The sequence below is a fragment of the Paroedura picta genome, chromosome 3 (genome assembly GCF_049243985.1).
Source record: "Paroedura picta isolate Pp20150507F chromosome 3, Ppicta_v3.0, whole genome shotgun sequence".
Taxonomy (NCBI): Eukaryota; Metazoa; Chordata; class Lepidosauria; order Squamata; family Gekkonidae; genus Paroedura; species Paroedura picta.
In genome coordinates, this window is record NC_135371.1 from 169867848 (window position 1) to 169884008 (window position 16161).

A 16161-nucleotide genomic window follows, 5' to 3' on the forward strand; every position below is an offset into this window, starting at 1 on the left:
TTAGTTTATCTTCTGCCCAAAAAGCCTCTTCAAGGCCTCCTTCATTTTGCTGTTCCTTAGAGTGTAGATGAAAGGGTTCAGCATGGGTGCGACCATCGTGTACATGATGGCGGCCAGAGTGTCCTTCTCCGCCGAAAAGCTGGACGAAGGCTGGAAGTAGACCCAGATGACAGTGCCGTAGAATAAGGCCACCACGGTCAAGTGGGACCCGCAAGTGGAGAAGGCCTTTTGCTTTCCCTTGGCAGAAGGAATCCTCAGGACCACCACCAGGATACGGACGTAGGAGAGGACAATGACCACCAGAGCGCTGTTGACCACCACGGCTCCTTCGGTGTGCACCACCAAAGCGTTCAAGCGTGTGTCGGAACAAGAGATCTTTAGCAGTGGGAAGACATCGCAAAAGAAGTGAGATACCTGCTTGGAAGCGCAAAAGGAGAGGCGTGACATCAAGAGGGTGTGCAGGAGAGCGTGGAGGTGAGAAACCAACCAGGAGCAAGATACTAGCAGCAGGCAGATCGGGTTGCTCATCACCGTGGTGTAGTGCAGTGGCCGACAAATGGCCACGTAACGGTCCACCGCCATGGAGGCCAAGAGGAAGCTGTCCGTGATGCCAAAGGCGATAAAAAAGTACATCTGAGCCAAACATCCACTGTAGGAGATCCTTCTCACTCCAGAAAGCATGTTGGCCAACAGCTTGGGCACGGTGGCCGTTGTGAAGCAAACGTCCACCAGGGAGAGGTTAGTGAGGAAGAAGTACATTGGGATGTGAAGGAGATGACCATCCATCCTTATGGCCAAGACGATCGTGAGGTTCCCCAGCACTATGACAACATACATGACCAAAAAGATGGGGAATAGGAGTCTGTTCCAGTCCTGCTGCCGTGAGATGCTGAGGAGGATGAATTCAGAGACCATGGTCTGGTTTTCTTTCTCCATTGTCGGAAAAGGTCTATGTAGAGACAGAAGGAAATGGCTTTTTTTACATAGGCACCAGCGTTTTTAATGAAGTAAATCAAAATAAAGTAGCTAATAAAACTTACTTCCCTTGAATTTTGGGATCTCACTGATTTATATATAAACTAGGGGACAAGCCCATTGCATTCTGGAATACAACAGGTGCTAGGTTGGGGGTGGGGGTGGTGGAAGCACTCTGTGGATGGCCTCTTCTTCCCCCCAGGACCTGGAACGGCTGCAGGCTGCAGGCCCCTGGGAAGGGAACTCACCAGCAGGGGCAGTGATCTGCAGCCTCCGAGCCTCAGAGAGAAGTGGAAGGAGGAGGGGGTGGTCAGGGGTGGGGGATGGACTGCGATTGGCTGGCCACTGGACAGACAGGCAAGCCGGTTGGAGGAGGAGGCATGGTGGGACAGCCGGCCTGAGTGGGTATTAAGCTCTGAGTGGCACTTAAGCCATGAGACCATGCTCCTCCTCCAGGGCCTTACCAGAAATATATTATTTGGAACAGATATAATTAATAAATATAATAAACTAAAGAAATAAAAATAAAAGCAGGCCAGATAATTCCTTGCTGATACCATATTCTAATTCCAAACCAACGGAGGGCTTTCTGTCTGGCCAGATGCAATCCCCCACCCAAAAAGTGTTTCTTTCAGATTGGTATTGCCCATGCAAAACAAGCAATATCAAAACTCTCCCGCAAGTCCTTTTTTTTGTTGTCCTTTATATACAAGCATTCATATAAAATATCTGAACCCCAGTTTGAGAAATAATTGTGAAAGCTGTGCCTTGGGTGAAAATAAATTTCCATTTTTCATCCTCAAAGCAGAGTTTTCTTTTAGGTTCTCTGCTTTAACTTTAACTTCTAAACTTTCCTACCAGAATCTGAGCAGGACATACAATTCTAAGCCACAAAACCAACCTCAATGCTTAAACCTCCCCCCTAGAATCATAGAATCATAGAGTTGGAAGGGACCTCCAGGGATATCTAGTCCAACCTCCCACACAATGCAGGACTAACTGCCCACCCATAGTGACCCCAATTTCATGCCCAAGTGATCCACTACAAAGATCTCCAGAATCCAGCCTGGCCTGGAGGAAATTTACCTCTCATCCCTCAGTGGCGATCAGCAATTCACTGGGTAGGCAAGGAAGGGCCACAAGAGACAAACACTGACACATCCCTTCCAGTTTGGCGCCAGCTTGGTGTAGTGGTTAGGAGTGCGGACTTCTAATCTGGCATGCCGGGTTCGATTCTGCACTCCCTCACATACAACCAGCTGGGTGACTTTGGGCTCACCACTGCACTGATAAAACTGTTCTGACCGAGCAGTGATATCAGGGCTCTCTCAGCCTCACCCACCCCACAAGGTGTCTGTTGTGGGGAGAGGAAAGGGAAGGCGAATGTTAGCTGGTAGAGAAAAGCGGCATATAAAAACCAACTCTTCTTCTTCTTCTTCTTCTTCTTCTTCTTCTTCTTCCTCCTCCTGCCCATCCACTCATAATCTTTCTAAGTTCACAGAATCAGCATTTCTGCCAGAGGGCTCTCCAGCTTCTGCTTAAAATCTTCCAAAGAAGGAGAACCCACCACCTCCCGAGGAAGCCTGTTCCACTGAGGAACCGCTCTTTCAGGAACTTGTTACTCTTCCATTGTCCCCTAACTGCCCGAGTGCTTTTTGTTTCTAATACTGAGAACACAACCCTTATCAAAAAAGTCCCAAGGCTCACCGTTTACACTTGTCGAAGATTCATTTCTAACCAGTTCCTACCCAGTAGGGTAGGTGAGGTCTTTGAAGAGGATGCTGTTTTGTCGAGCAGAACGTCTTAGAAGGAAAAGCATGGGAAGAGCATTGGAGATGCATTGATTCAGTGTCCAGCAGACTCAATGCAACAGGCAGGGCGCTAGCTAGTGAGATTGGAGTGTCAATCTAGATCCTGCTGTGGCTCTTTAGAGTCCTTGCCAGGAACTGCCCCAAGGACTAGTTAGTGAAAGAATCTCTTGCGGGACCTTCACTTCTGTGCAGCAAGAAAATTAGATATGGTCCCTGAGGCTGGCCTTCAAGCTCCAGATCTGCCACATGTTAGAAACGAATAACACAGCACATGTAATTTGAGCATTGTTCCATGTTCTCCCCCCCCTTCCCAACTGCATCTTCAAAATTATCGAGTAGTAGTCATAGAATCATAGAATCATAGAGTTGGAAGGGGCCACACAGGCCATCTAGTCCAACCCCCTGCTCAACGCAGGATCAGCCCAGGGCATCCTAAAGCATCCAAGAAAAGTGTGCATCCAACCTTTGCTTGAAGACTGCCAGTGAGGGGGAGCTCACCACCTCCTTAGGCAGCCTATTCCACTGCTGAACTACTCTGACTGTGAAAATGTTTTTCCTGATATCTAGCCTATATCGTTGTACTTGTAGTTTAAACCCATTACTGCGTGTCCTCTCCTCTGCCACTTTTGAATAAATATATAACGAAGAAACAAATAAATAATTTTATTTATATGCCACCCCACCCTTGTCGGCTTGGGGCGGACAACAAAATTTAAAACAATACAAAAGAGGTAATAAAACCAGACAGTTATAACATAACCAATCCTTCATAGCTCCAATTCCTGTTGTTCATAACCTATGGGCCTCAATTGGGGTTTGGAGAGGTTCATCAGTAGATGTTTCCAGGTGGTATTTCCATTGGAGAGGTGTGCATTTTCTGATGTTTTTATCTGGCCTCAACCTTAGGCCTGGCTGAACAGATCGGAATCTAGGCTGGAACATTGAGCACTATTAGAACATGCACAATGTCCCACATGAAGTAACTAGAGTTTGCCTTATCAATTCTGCCTTCCAGCTTGGTGTGGTGGTTAAGTGGCTTCTGATCTGATGAGCCGGCTTTGATTCCTCGCTGCTCCCCATGCAGCCAGCTGACTGACCTTGGGCTCGTCACAGTCCTGTTAGAGCGGATTCTTCTTGAATTAAAAATGTTCGGCGAGGATTCAAATATCGGGCGTAAATGAAACACAAATATCCATACATCGTCATTGTGAATTTCCTCAGAGAAAATCTGGATTTGTTTTGTCTGAGTAAGAGGAGCATCTTAGAGGGCTGTTCCCATAATTTGAAGAGGTGCGTCCTGCCGTTAAAAATCTGAGGCACCAGTCATGCAAAATATGTGGGACCTACAAGGAAGGCTAAAAGGCAGAAAGGGATGGAGCTCTTCCGCCAGGTCTGCGGTTGAGGCCAGCACACTAAGGAAGATCTAGACCTCCCCTCTTAGGCTAACTCATTCTGCTAATGGTGTCTCACCATTGGAGGTGACATGGATTTTAGTGGTATTTCTGCCATAGTATTTTTTGGATGTTGTATTTATATTTTGGGGGGTAATTTTTATTGGGGATTTTATGTATACTGTAGCCTGCCACGAGCCTCTGCAGGAGTGGCGAACTAGAAATTCAATAGATAACGATAACGATAACGATAACGATAACGATAACGATAGCCATTGGTGCAAATTTTTGTCAGCCACGTGTCAGTTTTGGGTAGCTCTTGCTGCTTCCATCTAAAGGAAATGTTTTACATTTGTAAATGGCATTTCTACTAATTTGTTAGGCAGAACACCTACGTTAGAGAGGAGTTTTAAGGTTACATGATTGATTGATTGATTGATTGATTGATTGATTGATTGTGGTATTTCTATACCGCCGCTCCCAGAAACTGGCTCATGGCAGTTCATCACATTATCAATAAAATCCACCCCCCAAACAGTAAAACAATATAAAACACAAATACAAATACACGTACAAGATGGCGGCATTTTAAAAATTGCTCCCCATATTCCGGGCATTGATCTTTATATGTATGCAGCAGCTGGGAGATGGAAACAGGCCCCTGGCACAATCCACCACCATAACAGGAGCCAGGACCTAAGGCGGGGTGAGGACCAAATCTAATACCCCAGGGTTCCCACCCCGCCTCAACCAAACACCCGGCAGAAGAGCTCCGTTTTGCAGGCCCTGAGTCACAACAAGGCCTGCAGCTCATCCGGGAGCTCATTCCACCAGGTAGGGGCCAGGACTGAAAAGGCCCTGACCCTGGTCGAGGCCAGGTGTGCTTCCCCAAGGCCCCAGGACCTTCAGCAGATTCATATGTGCAGAGCAGATTGTGGATGTGATGACAAAAGTGGGGAGATCTCTTTACTGTTGGCTTGCCCAAGGATGAAATAAATAAGTAGCTTAATGCAAGAAAGTAGGAGAAACTGCCCAAACATAAGCAAATTACCCAAAGATCCAAGGGGATGAGGCTGTGCCTGATGCCCCTACTCCTGAGGAGGAAGAAAAGGGGGACAACTTCCAAACCTACCTGCAAGATGTCTAGGCACAGCTGTTGTGTCTGTCTCACTTCCATGGCTGAGTAGACCAGAATTTTGGAAAGGTGGTGCTGTGATGGGAACAGCCCTAGTGCTAATTATTATATGGATTTCTGCCTAGAAAGAAGAGCTTATCCCAGGATCTCAAGGCAGAAGGGATGGGAATACGGGAAGAGATATCATCCCTTTTGGGTGCAGGAGCATAAATGTGCATATAAGTGAAGAAGAAGAAGAGTTAAGTTTTATACCACGCTTTTCACTGCCTGAAGGAGTCTCAAAACGGCTTACAATCACCTCACTTTCCTCTCCCCACCAAAGCTGAGAGACCTTCTGACAGGACTGCTCGGTTAGAACAACACTATCAGAGTGGTGACAAGCCCAAGGTCGTTCAGCTGGCTGCACGTGGAGGAGCGGGGAATCGAACCTGGTTCGCCAGATTAGAAGCCGCTGCCCTTAACCATGCCGTCAAGTTGTTTCCGACTTATGACAACCCTGTGAATTGATGTCCTCCAAAATATCCTATGGCTGACCACCTTGCTCTGGTCCTGCAAAATGAGGTCATGGCTTCCTTGACTGAGTTAATCCACCTCATGGTGGGTCTTCCGCTTTTCCTGCTGCCTTCATACATGGACAATAATCAGAAAGGCATCACATCGAAATCACAAGATGTCCTAGTCCCATTGTATATGGCACTGGTCAGACCACACCTGGAGTACTGTGTGCAGTTCTGGAGGCCTCACTTCAAGAAGGACGTAGATAAAATTGAAAGGGTACAGAAGAGAGCGACGAGGATGATCTGGGGCCAAGGGACCAAGCCATGAAGATAGGTTGAGGGACTTGGGAATGTTCAGCCTGGAGAAAAGGAGGTTGAGAGGGGCCATGACAGCCCTCTTTAAGTATTTGAAAGGTTGTCACTTGGAGGAGGGCAGGATGCTGTTTCTGTTGGCTGCAGAGGAGAGGACACGCAGTAATGGGTTTAAACTACAAGTACAACGATATAGGCTAGATATCAGGAAAAAATTTTTTTCACAGTCAGAGTAGTTCAGCAGTGGAATAGGCTGCCTAAGGAGGTGGTGAGCTCCCCCTCACTGGCAGTCTTCAAGCAAAGGTAGGATACACACTTTTCTTGGATGCTTTAGGATGCTTTGGGCTGATCCTGCATTGAGCAGGGGGTTGGACTAGATGGCCTGTATAGCCCCTTCCAACTCTGTGATTCTGTGATTCTAGGTGTAAATGTACCATCAAGGACACCACTGAAAAACCTGAATTCAAGCAAAAACAGCACAACAGAAATGTAGGCTAGTATTGGCGACATCAGATGGGAAGTTATGGAGTCTGAGCACCGCTGTAGAACATCACCCGCACATCACCTTTCTGCGACCTTGAACCCAAGGGTCTTCTTCAGGGCGGTGTGGACTTCCCGGTTCCGAAGGCTGTAGACCACCGGGTTGAGGAGTGGTGTAACTACGGAATAGCTCACCGAGATAAGCCGGTCCCTTTCCAAGTGATAACTGGCCTTTGGCCTGAGATACATGAAAGAAGCGCAGCCAAAGTGAATCACCACCACGGTAAGATGAGCCCCGCAAGTGGAGAAGGCCTTCCGGTGACTTCCGTGGGTGGACACCCGTAGCACGGTTCTCAGTATGTACACATACGAGAGAAGAATCAGCGACAAGGGGAGTCCGAGGACTAACATACAGAGGAAAAGTAAGACCACTTCGCTAGTGCGAGTATCTCCACAGGCCAGTTCCAGGAGAGGTAGGATATCGCAATAGAAATGCTGGATACGGTTCCGACTGGGAGAAAAGGGATGGTGGAAGACAGCTGCGGTCATGCCGGACGCGATGCAGAATCCACCGAAGGAGCACGCAACAATCAACTTAACACACACCGCTCCGTCCATCCGGGCTGCATAGTGTAGCGGGTTGCGGATGGCCACCGAGCGATCGTACCCCATGGCGGCCAACAGGAAGCAATTAGTGGAAGCCAAAGCAGAGGCGGAGAACATCTGAGCCACGCAGCCAGGGAAAGAGATGGGAGAGATACCCTCGGGAGAGGCCAAGCCCTGTAATGCCTTGGGGACGACAGCTAAGCTGATCAAAGTCTCTGAGAGGGCCAAGGTACACAGAAAAATATACATGGGGGTCTGGAGATGGGCATCTTTCCAGACAGCCAAAACCAACAGGACGTTGCCGGCCAAGGTGAAGAGATAAAGGAAGAGGAAGATGGCTAGAAGGGTGAAGCGCATTTCGGGGGCTTTAGTCAGGCCCAGCAGCAGGAACTCGGAGAGCTTAGTTTGGTTCTCCAGGACCTTCTGAGCTATATAATGGGAAAGGAGATCTGGGATTAGTAGCAACACATGCTCCAGAGCAGCATTCCTCAACCTTTTTAACATTGAGAAACCTCTTTAGCTTTTAGGAAGTCCCAGAAATGGCACAATCGTCCAGTATATGGTTGGGAAGCACAGTTGTCTATATACCCACCAGGTCTTCTCGTCTTCTCACCCCTACCAGGCCCATGCTTGGCCATTATGAGAAGGGTGGGTCGACATGACCATAAATGGTTATATCACCCTATAAATGTTTGACAAATTTTTAAAATATATAAACAATTAACTTCCACCCATTTGGGAAACCCTTCCAGGGCCATCGAGGAAGCCCAGGGTATCATGAAACCCGAGTTGAGAAAGCTTGTTCCAGAGGATGGAGGAACAGCAGAGAGGCCAACTAGGGACAGTACTGTTGCCCAGAGAATCATAGAATTATAGAATCATAGAGTTGGAAGGGACCTCCTGGGTCATCTAGTCCAACCCCCTGCACTATGCAGGACGCTCACAACCCGGGACGCTATCGGTCATCCACTGTAACCTGCCAACCCCTTGAACCTTTACAGAATCAGCCTCTCTGTCAGATGGGCAGACATGACTCGGTGCTTGCACAGGGGATACCTTTACCTGTACCTTTATGGCAACCCCATGGGGTTTTCAAGGCTAGAGACAAACAGAGATGATTTTCCTTTGTCTGCCTCTGCACTAGCAATACTGGACTTCCTTGGCGGTCCAGCGTACAACTGACGTCCTGGCTATTTTTGCAGTGTTTCTGGACTTCTGCACATCATGAAGGTTGATATAGTTTTGTCTTTCCCCCTTATACTTCCCTATCCCACCATCTCGCCTCTGTTTTTCCACTTGTGTGTTTGCTCAGTTTAATTTGTGTGCAAGCATGCTGGTTTTATTTTGATTTGTTCTTCAATGAAGGTCATTTTTCCTTTATTTCAAATTGGTTTCTGTGTGAGTTTCTAAGGAAAGGACCCTGGTATGGACAGGTGGAGAGTCCTGCAGTTACCCCCTTTGACTGTGTCTCTTAGAATCTGCTAATTCTCCCCATAATTACGGAGACAATCCAATTTTGGTAACACAGTGCACTGGCCTTATAGCCCATCTGCAAGGGGCAAGAGGTTCATAAATAATTTAAATAAATACATTGCTTGGATTTGAACCTCAAAGGCAAAACAAACTACGGCAGAACCTTGAGAACACACATCAAGGCACAGTGGGCCTTCCAACACAATGCAGACCATAAGTGGGTTGCCTTTCAGAAATGTTGTTGAGCCTTCTAGAGAGATTTAGAATTGCACATTGCTCTATTGTATTAAGATGCAAGATCTAATGATGGCCCCGAAATAGACCTAGGAAGGTAACAGCTTCATAAGAATGCAAGAAGAGCCTTGCTGGATCACGTACCATTCAGTCTAGCATCTTGCCTCATGCAGTGGCCAATAGTTTCTCTGGAGGGCCAACAACAGGGCATTGAGACCAAAGCTTTCCCTTGATGTTGCCTCCTGCTGCTGTTTACTAGAGGTTTACTATCCCTAATTTACTACTGGTTTACTAGAGGTTTACTATCTCTGAATGTGGAGATCTAGCAAGTGTTAAAATCGTGTTACCATTAGGTTTTCTAGAAAGGCTCTGATGCCTTTAATGCAGAGACGGAACAGGTGACCAGATTTTAACATTGGTAAAGCGGGACACTATTGACTGGGGGGGGGGGGGGGTCTTGATTAAAAATGTGGTCTATAGCTTGCTATGGGGTAAACGGTAATGACTGGGGAAGGCACTGGCAAACCACCCCGTATTGAGTCTGCCATGAAAACGCTGGAGGGCGTCACCCCAAGGGTCAGACATGACCCGGTGCTTGCACAGGGGATACCTTTACCTTTACTTTTTATATTGGTCTTCTTATGCAGTTCTTTTTCTGGTGGTATCCAGATCATAACAGCTGACCATTGCTTCTCCTAACCCCTTCTTCCTATGAAATCATACTACCAGAGACTACCAACAAATCATAATAATTGATTTTATTATTTTCCCATTTACTCAGTGCTGAGGTTACTGGTGAAACCATCAGAGAAAGCCTCTTCCCGTTTCTGTCCCCAAACATTAGTAATTTATCTATAACTGGATTTTCTGCTGTGGTCCTCATGTCACAGTGGACTCATAGTGAACCTATAAGGTTTCCAAAGCAACAGATGGTTAGACGTGGTTTGCCACCTGCCTGCCTCTGTGACACAACCTGGAATTCCTTGGTGGTCTCCCTTCCCAGTACGAACCAGAGCTGACCCTCTGTCATTTATGCATTCTGAATCATAGAATCATAGAGTTGGAAGGGGCCAGACAGGCCATCTAGTCCAACCCCCTGCTCAACGCAGGATCAGCCCTAAGCATCCTAAAGCATCCAAGAAAAGTGTGTATCCAACCTTTGCTTGAAGACTGCCAGTGAGGGGGAGCTCACCACCTCCTTAGGCAGCCTATTCCACTGAAGATTAGGTCTGGGCTGTTATTGATTACCCTAATCTTTAGAACAGAGACATCACCTTGCCAACAAAAGTATGTCTAGTCAAGGCTATGGTCTTCCCAGTTGCAATCTATGGCTGTGAAAGTTGGACCATAAGGAAGGCTGAGCATCAAAGAATTGAGGCTTTTGAACTCTGGTGCTGGAGAAGACTCTTGAGAGTCCCTTGGACTGCAAGGCGAACAAACCAGTCAGTCCTAGAGGAGACCAGCCCTGCCTGCTCCTTAGAAGGCCAGATCCTGAAGATGAAACTCAAATACTTTGGCCACCTCATGAGAAGGAAGGACTCCCTGGAGAAGAGCCTAATGCTGGGAGCGATCGAGGGCAAAAGAAGAAGGGGACGACAGAGAATGAGGTGGCTGGATGGAGTCACTGAAGCAGTCGGTGCGAGCTTAAATGGACTCCGGGGAATGGTAGAGGACAGGAAGGCTTGGAGGATCATTGTCCAGGTGGTCGCGATGGGTCGGACACAACTTCGCAACGAACAACAACAACAAGTTTTTGGACCAGCTCGTAAAAAGGAACTAACTGGCATTTTGATTTCTGATGGCTCGATTGCTAAATCAGTCGAGGATTTCTCTAGATTAGTCCATAATAAGAGCCGGGTTAGCGTAGCTACATCATTGAGGCTTTTAAACTGGCGTACCCAGAGCCCCCATGGACCACTTTGACCAAACTAGCAGCCAATCTACTCGTGTTCTTCTGGCATTCCAGATAAACTCATTTGACCTTCTTTGCCACTCTTTCCGTGTTTTATCCGTTATTACCGTGGGGATATTTCTTAGAAGATAAATTAATTTAGGACTCATCATCATTTTGATAATGTTAATTCGTCTGTCCTAGAGTGGAAAGATTAATTTTTTCCCCCATAATGAGAGTTTTATCTTAAAAATCAGGTAGCAGATAATTGCTGCAGGGCGTTTCACCTTATTGGAAATCATAGAATCATAGAACCATAGAGTTGGAAGGGGCCAGACAGGCCATCTAATCCCTCCCCCTGCTCAATGCAGGATCAGCCTCAAGCATCCAGGAGAAGTCTCTGTCCAGCCACTGCTTAGAATCATAGGATCATAGAATTGGAAGGGGCCAGACAGGCCATCCAGTCCCACCCCCTGCTCAACGCAGGATCAGCCCTAAGCATCAAATCAAACGAGATGCCCAAGGTGAATGAATGGCTCAGTAAAGGGCAAGAGGTTTGCCCTGTGTGAAAACTTGTTTCTCTCCAAGCAATGAAATTTTTGATTTTAGGGAAACGTGCGTTGAATAGTGCTCTTACCTCCCAAAGCTGGGTCGATTCTGCACAAAGCTGTTCTTGCCTGGACGTCTTCATGACTCAGAGACGAAGTTTCTCCAAAGGCTGAAGGAACAAGGGCCATTGAAGCCTTGGCTGAGCTTGACTTGACTTCGAAAGAAGAAATAACCACAGGATTTATTTTAAGTTCTTCTTCGGTCTCCTGGGAAGATATTAGTTAGCTGCAGAACCAACTTTCTTCCCCGGGGATCAGATATAAGGGAAGGCAGAGTATTTTAATCTAGTTGTTGTTTTGTCTGTGTTTGATAAAATAGATTTTATTTATTCAGAAAAGAGGCATCACAAAGTACCGAATATAGAAAAGGAAAAGACATCAGATGTTTCATTTACAGAACTATGAATTTACCTGGAGTACTGTGTGCAGTTCTGGAGGCCTCACTTCAAGAAGGACGTAGATAAAATTGAAAGGGTACAGAGGAGAGCGATGAGGATGATCTGGGGCCAAGGGACCAAGCCCCATGAAGATAGGTTGAGAGGGGACATGATAGCCCTCTTTAAGTATTTAAAAGGTTGTCACATGGAGGAGGGCAGGATGCTGTTTCTGTTGGCTGCAGAGGAGAGGACACCCAGTAATGGGTTTAAACTTCAAATACAACGATATAGGCTAGATATCAGGAAAAAAATTTTCACAGTCAGAGTAGTTCAGCAGTGGAATAGGCTGCCTAAGGAGGTGGTGAGCTCCCCCTCACTGGCCGTCTCCAAGCAAAGGTTGGATACACACTTTTCTTGGATGCTTTAGGATGGTTAGGACTGATCCTGCGTTGTGCAGGGAGTTGGACTAGATGGCCTGTATGGCCCCTCCAACTCTATGATTCTATGAATGTCAAGCTGAGATTTCACATATATTTTATCTATTCCTTCCTTTTACCTCTCCAATAAAACCACAGAATACGTATTGTATCTACCCCCCCCCCCCCCCCAGTTTACATATTTCAGTCATTTCCAAATCAGGCTTTTTCATTAAACCCTGGGGTTCTTGATAGCCCTAGAAAGTTTTCCCGAATGGGTGGGAGTTAATTTTTAAATTTCTTAAAATCAAGTGATATGACCCCCCTCAAATGGCCAATGACGGGCCTGGAGGGGGTGGGAAGGGGAGGGGCCCCGGTGGGCGTGTCCACAGCTCTGCTTCCCAACCATATTCTGCACAATCGTGCCACTTCTGAGGTTTCTCAAAGCCTGAAGAAAGTTTCAGGATGTTGAGAAAAACGTTGAGAAAGGCCAGTTTACATATACGTCATGTAAATCAATTATTGCTTCCCATCATAGTTTATCAAGCAACATATTCTAATTTTGGTCTATTTTCTATTAAAATATTATTTTGATCTGTTTGGCATCCAATATGTAACTTTTGCCATTGACTCGTTTTCCTTCTATTTATTTAATCACTCTGGAAGATCTGGTAGGGGTTCTTTTTTTCATCTTGACGCGTATACAGCCCTGGTAACTTTCCCCATATATTTAACAAGTTCATTGTACACTTGGTTTCTCGTATTATCGAGGGGGCAGATTCTAACCAATCTGGAGTGGGTTGGTCTCTGGATTAGAGGCCTCCAGGTGGAGATCCTGGAGATCATGCAGAATCATGGCTCTCCAAATCTATTCTCCTGGAGTTAATGGCTGCTTTGGAAGGTGGGCTCTATCCCTACGGAGGCCTTTCCTTTTTTCTAACCCAGGTTTCATCCCCAAATCTTAAGGACTTTCCAAGATTAGAACACCCCACGATGGCTGAAGGCATGTAATTACAAAATCCCTGTAACACACAAAATGTCCCCCTCCCACTTAAATCCTAGTATGTTGATGACCTCACTTCCTCTCCTGGAATCTATTGGAAGCCCCTGAGCATTTGGCCAGGGACAAGAGCCAACATGTCCTTCCTTTGACCTTGGCATGAGCCAGGCTTTTGATTCAATCGCAGCTTTTCTTGCCAATTGTGGTTATTTTTGTGTAGCTGTGAGCTCATATCACTGCTTCTCTTCGTCAATCTGCTTGCCTAAGGTTTTTCTTTTATCTTTGAGAGTTAATTAAAGCTGTTGTAGAAATATGAATTTCATAACCTTTCAGTTGAGATTAATATGATAAGCCTTTTCATCATGCTTGAAAAGATAAGAATTCTACAGCAGATGTATCTTACCTGACTCCGATCCCATTTGCAAGCAAGTGGGAGGAACACCAGGCTATCTGAAGAAGTGAGGAGTTTGCCACGATATTTTGTTAGTCCTTAAGGTGCTCCTGGAATACTGCTCTTTTCTCCTGGTACAAACTTACATGGCTTCCCATCTTGCTGGTGGTCTCTGGCCCGTGAGAGGCATGCCTGGCCTCAAGCCAGGCCAGGGCATTTTCGGTTCTGGCCTCGACCTGTGGAATGAGGTCCCGGGAGAGCTGAGGACTCTGTCAGAGCTTCCTCAGTTCCGCACAGCCTGCAAGATGGAGCTCTTCTTCAGGACCAGTTGGGTTTATGGAATGTAGCTATTGATGCACATTATATGTAACTTTTAAAGTTTAACCCAAGAGAAATGTTTAACCCAAGAGAAATTTCTAAATGTAGTTTTCATATCTTACTGGCTAAGCTTGTTATGATTACACAACGTCGCCATTAACACACATTATATGTAATATTGTTACCTAAAGTTTCTCGGTGCTATTTTGTATATTTCATTTGCAGAAATACTTGAGGAATATTTAATTACTTTCCAACAGAAAAGTAGGTGGAATGTTACAATAATTTACGGTACATATAGGTTTACGTGTATAATGTTCTCCTAAGGTAAAGGTAAAGGTATCCCCTGTGCAAGCACCGAGTCATGTCTGACCCTTGGGGTGACGCCCTCTAGCGTTTTCATGGCAGACTCAATACGGGGTGGTTTGCCAGTGCCTTCCCCAGTCATTACCGTTTACCCCCCAGCAAGCTGGGTACTCATTTTACCGACCTCGGACGGTTGGAAGGCTGAGTCAACCTTGAGCCGGCTGCTGGGATTGAACTCCCAGCCTCATGGGCAGAGCTTTCAGACAGCTGCCTTACCACTCTGCGCCACAAGAGGCTCTTATGTTCTCCTAGAATACCATTAATGGATCAATGCAGTATTTTGTTGTAGGTTAATCACTGAGGAAGAACCATTGAAAACGGGACATTATTGTACACATCCGAACCCTGTTTTGTCTCGTCTTTGGCTTGTGTTTAGTCATCAGTGATGAATGAAATGCAACACAGAAGGAATTTATTTATTTGTTTTATTTATTTATGTTCAAACTTCTATACTGCCGTCCCCAGCAAGCTGGCTCACAGCGGTTTGCAAGAAGAAGAACTAACATAGTATCCGATAAAAACATATAAACCCCCTTAAAAGCACACACCCAGATGGTGATATCCAAACTGACCAAAAATTCTAATTAAATTTATTGTGGCAATACAGAGATTAACAATTCAAACAATTCAAGCTGGCTGGTACTGCAAGAACTCATCTGGCTCCAGTTGAATTCCGGATTAGGTTTAAGGTTTTATTACTAATCTTCGAGGCCATACGTAGTCTGGGCCCAGTGTACCTGAGAGATCGTCTCTCTTCCTATATTCCCCAAAGAGTCTTACACTCTGCCACCGCCAACTGGCTGGTGATTCTCTGGCCCCAAAGAATCACGTCAGACCTCAACAAGGGCCAGAGCCTTCTCAGTCCTGGCCCCCACCTAGTGGAACGAGCTCCCTAAAGAGATCAGGGCCCTGCCTTAATTCCCACAATTCCGCAGGGCCTGCAAAAGGGGGCTCCTCCACCAGGCATTTGCTTGAGGCTAATCTGACCCAGCTATGAGCCTCTTGTGGTGCAGAGTGGTAAGCAACAGCTGTCTGAAACTGTCTGCCCATGAGGTTGGGAGTTCGATCCCAGCAGCCAGCTCAAGGTTGACTCAGCCTTCCATCCTTCCGAGGTCGGTAAAATGAGGACCCAGCTTGCTGGGGGGGTAAATGGTAATGACTGGGGAAGGCACTGGCAAACCACCCCGTATTGAGTCTGCCATGAAAACGCTGGAGGGCGTCACCCCAAGGGTCAGACATGACCTGGTGCTTGCACAGGGGATGCCTTTACCTTTTTAATCTGACCCAACAATATCCATGTCCCCCCTCCAGTCACTCCCTCCGTGACCTGAACAAATCTGACCTCGGGGTTCTGTTAAAGTTGTTGCTATCAAAATGGCTGCTCAATTAAACGAGTTGTAACATTCTGCTAATCTTATAACTACGTTGAAACTGTTGCTGATATGTTATGATTGTTCTGATATCTATGATGTTCTATGTAATACCCTAAGACATTCCATGTAAACCATTCTGAGCTGTACCAGAGGGGGGGGCAGTCTAAAAATCAAATAAACAAACAAACAAAGTAATACAGAAGAACCAAGCTTAAGCCGTCTAGCTGGATTTTAATTTTTTTCTGTAACATTCATCCGACCAGCCCTCGTCTGTGATTGAGGTCTTCGAGCGAGGCCAGGGTAGTTAGACCTAGTCCCACCCCCCACTCCCCACCCCCCAGATTGGCTAGAACAGCTGCTACTCCTCTATTCTATCTGTATCATCCATCCCCTGAGACAGGAGGTTGGGAAGTTACAGGTGAGGGTGGTTTTTTACATCACTAGGGTGGGATATTATTATATCGGGCTTTTACTGTGGAGTTTTAAATGTTTAACCCACCATGAGCC

The 16161-nt window shown here is 46.3% G+C and overlaps 2 protein-coding genes across 2 annotated transcripts; both read right to left on the reverse strand.

Annotated features, from left to right (window-relative positions):
* Positions 1-936, reverse strand: LOC143831427 (olfactory receptor 1f45-like). Its single transcript, XM_077324419.1, has one exon. The coding sequence runs from the start codon at positions 934-936 to the stop codon at positions 1-3; it is 936 nt and encodes a 311-aa protein (XP_077180534.1).
* A 5746-nt stretch (positions 937-6682) lies between these two features.
* On the reverse strand, positions 6683-7711 carry LOC143831234 (olfactory receptor 10Z1-like). Its single transcript, XM_077324295.1, has one exon. The coding sequence runs from the start codon at positions 7709-7711 to the stop codon at positions 6683-6685; it is 1029 nt and encodes a 342-aa protein (XP_077180410.1).
* Between the last annotated feature and the right edge of the window lie 8450 nt (positions 7712-16161).

Excerpts from the sequence above, each read along its gene's own strand:
- LOC143831427 (XM_077324419.1), bottom strand. The coding sequence starts at position 936 with ATGGAGAAAGAAAACCAGACCATGGTCTCTGAATTCATCCTCCTCAGC.
- LOC143831234 (XM_077324295.1), bottom strand. The coding sequence starts at position 7,711 with ATGTTAAAAAGGTTGAGGAATGCTGCTCTGGAGCATGTGTTGCTACTA.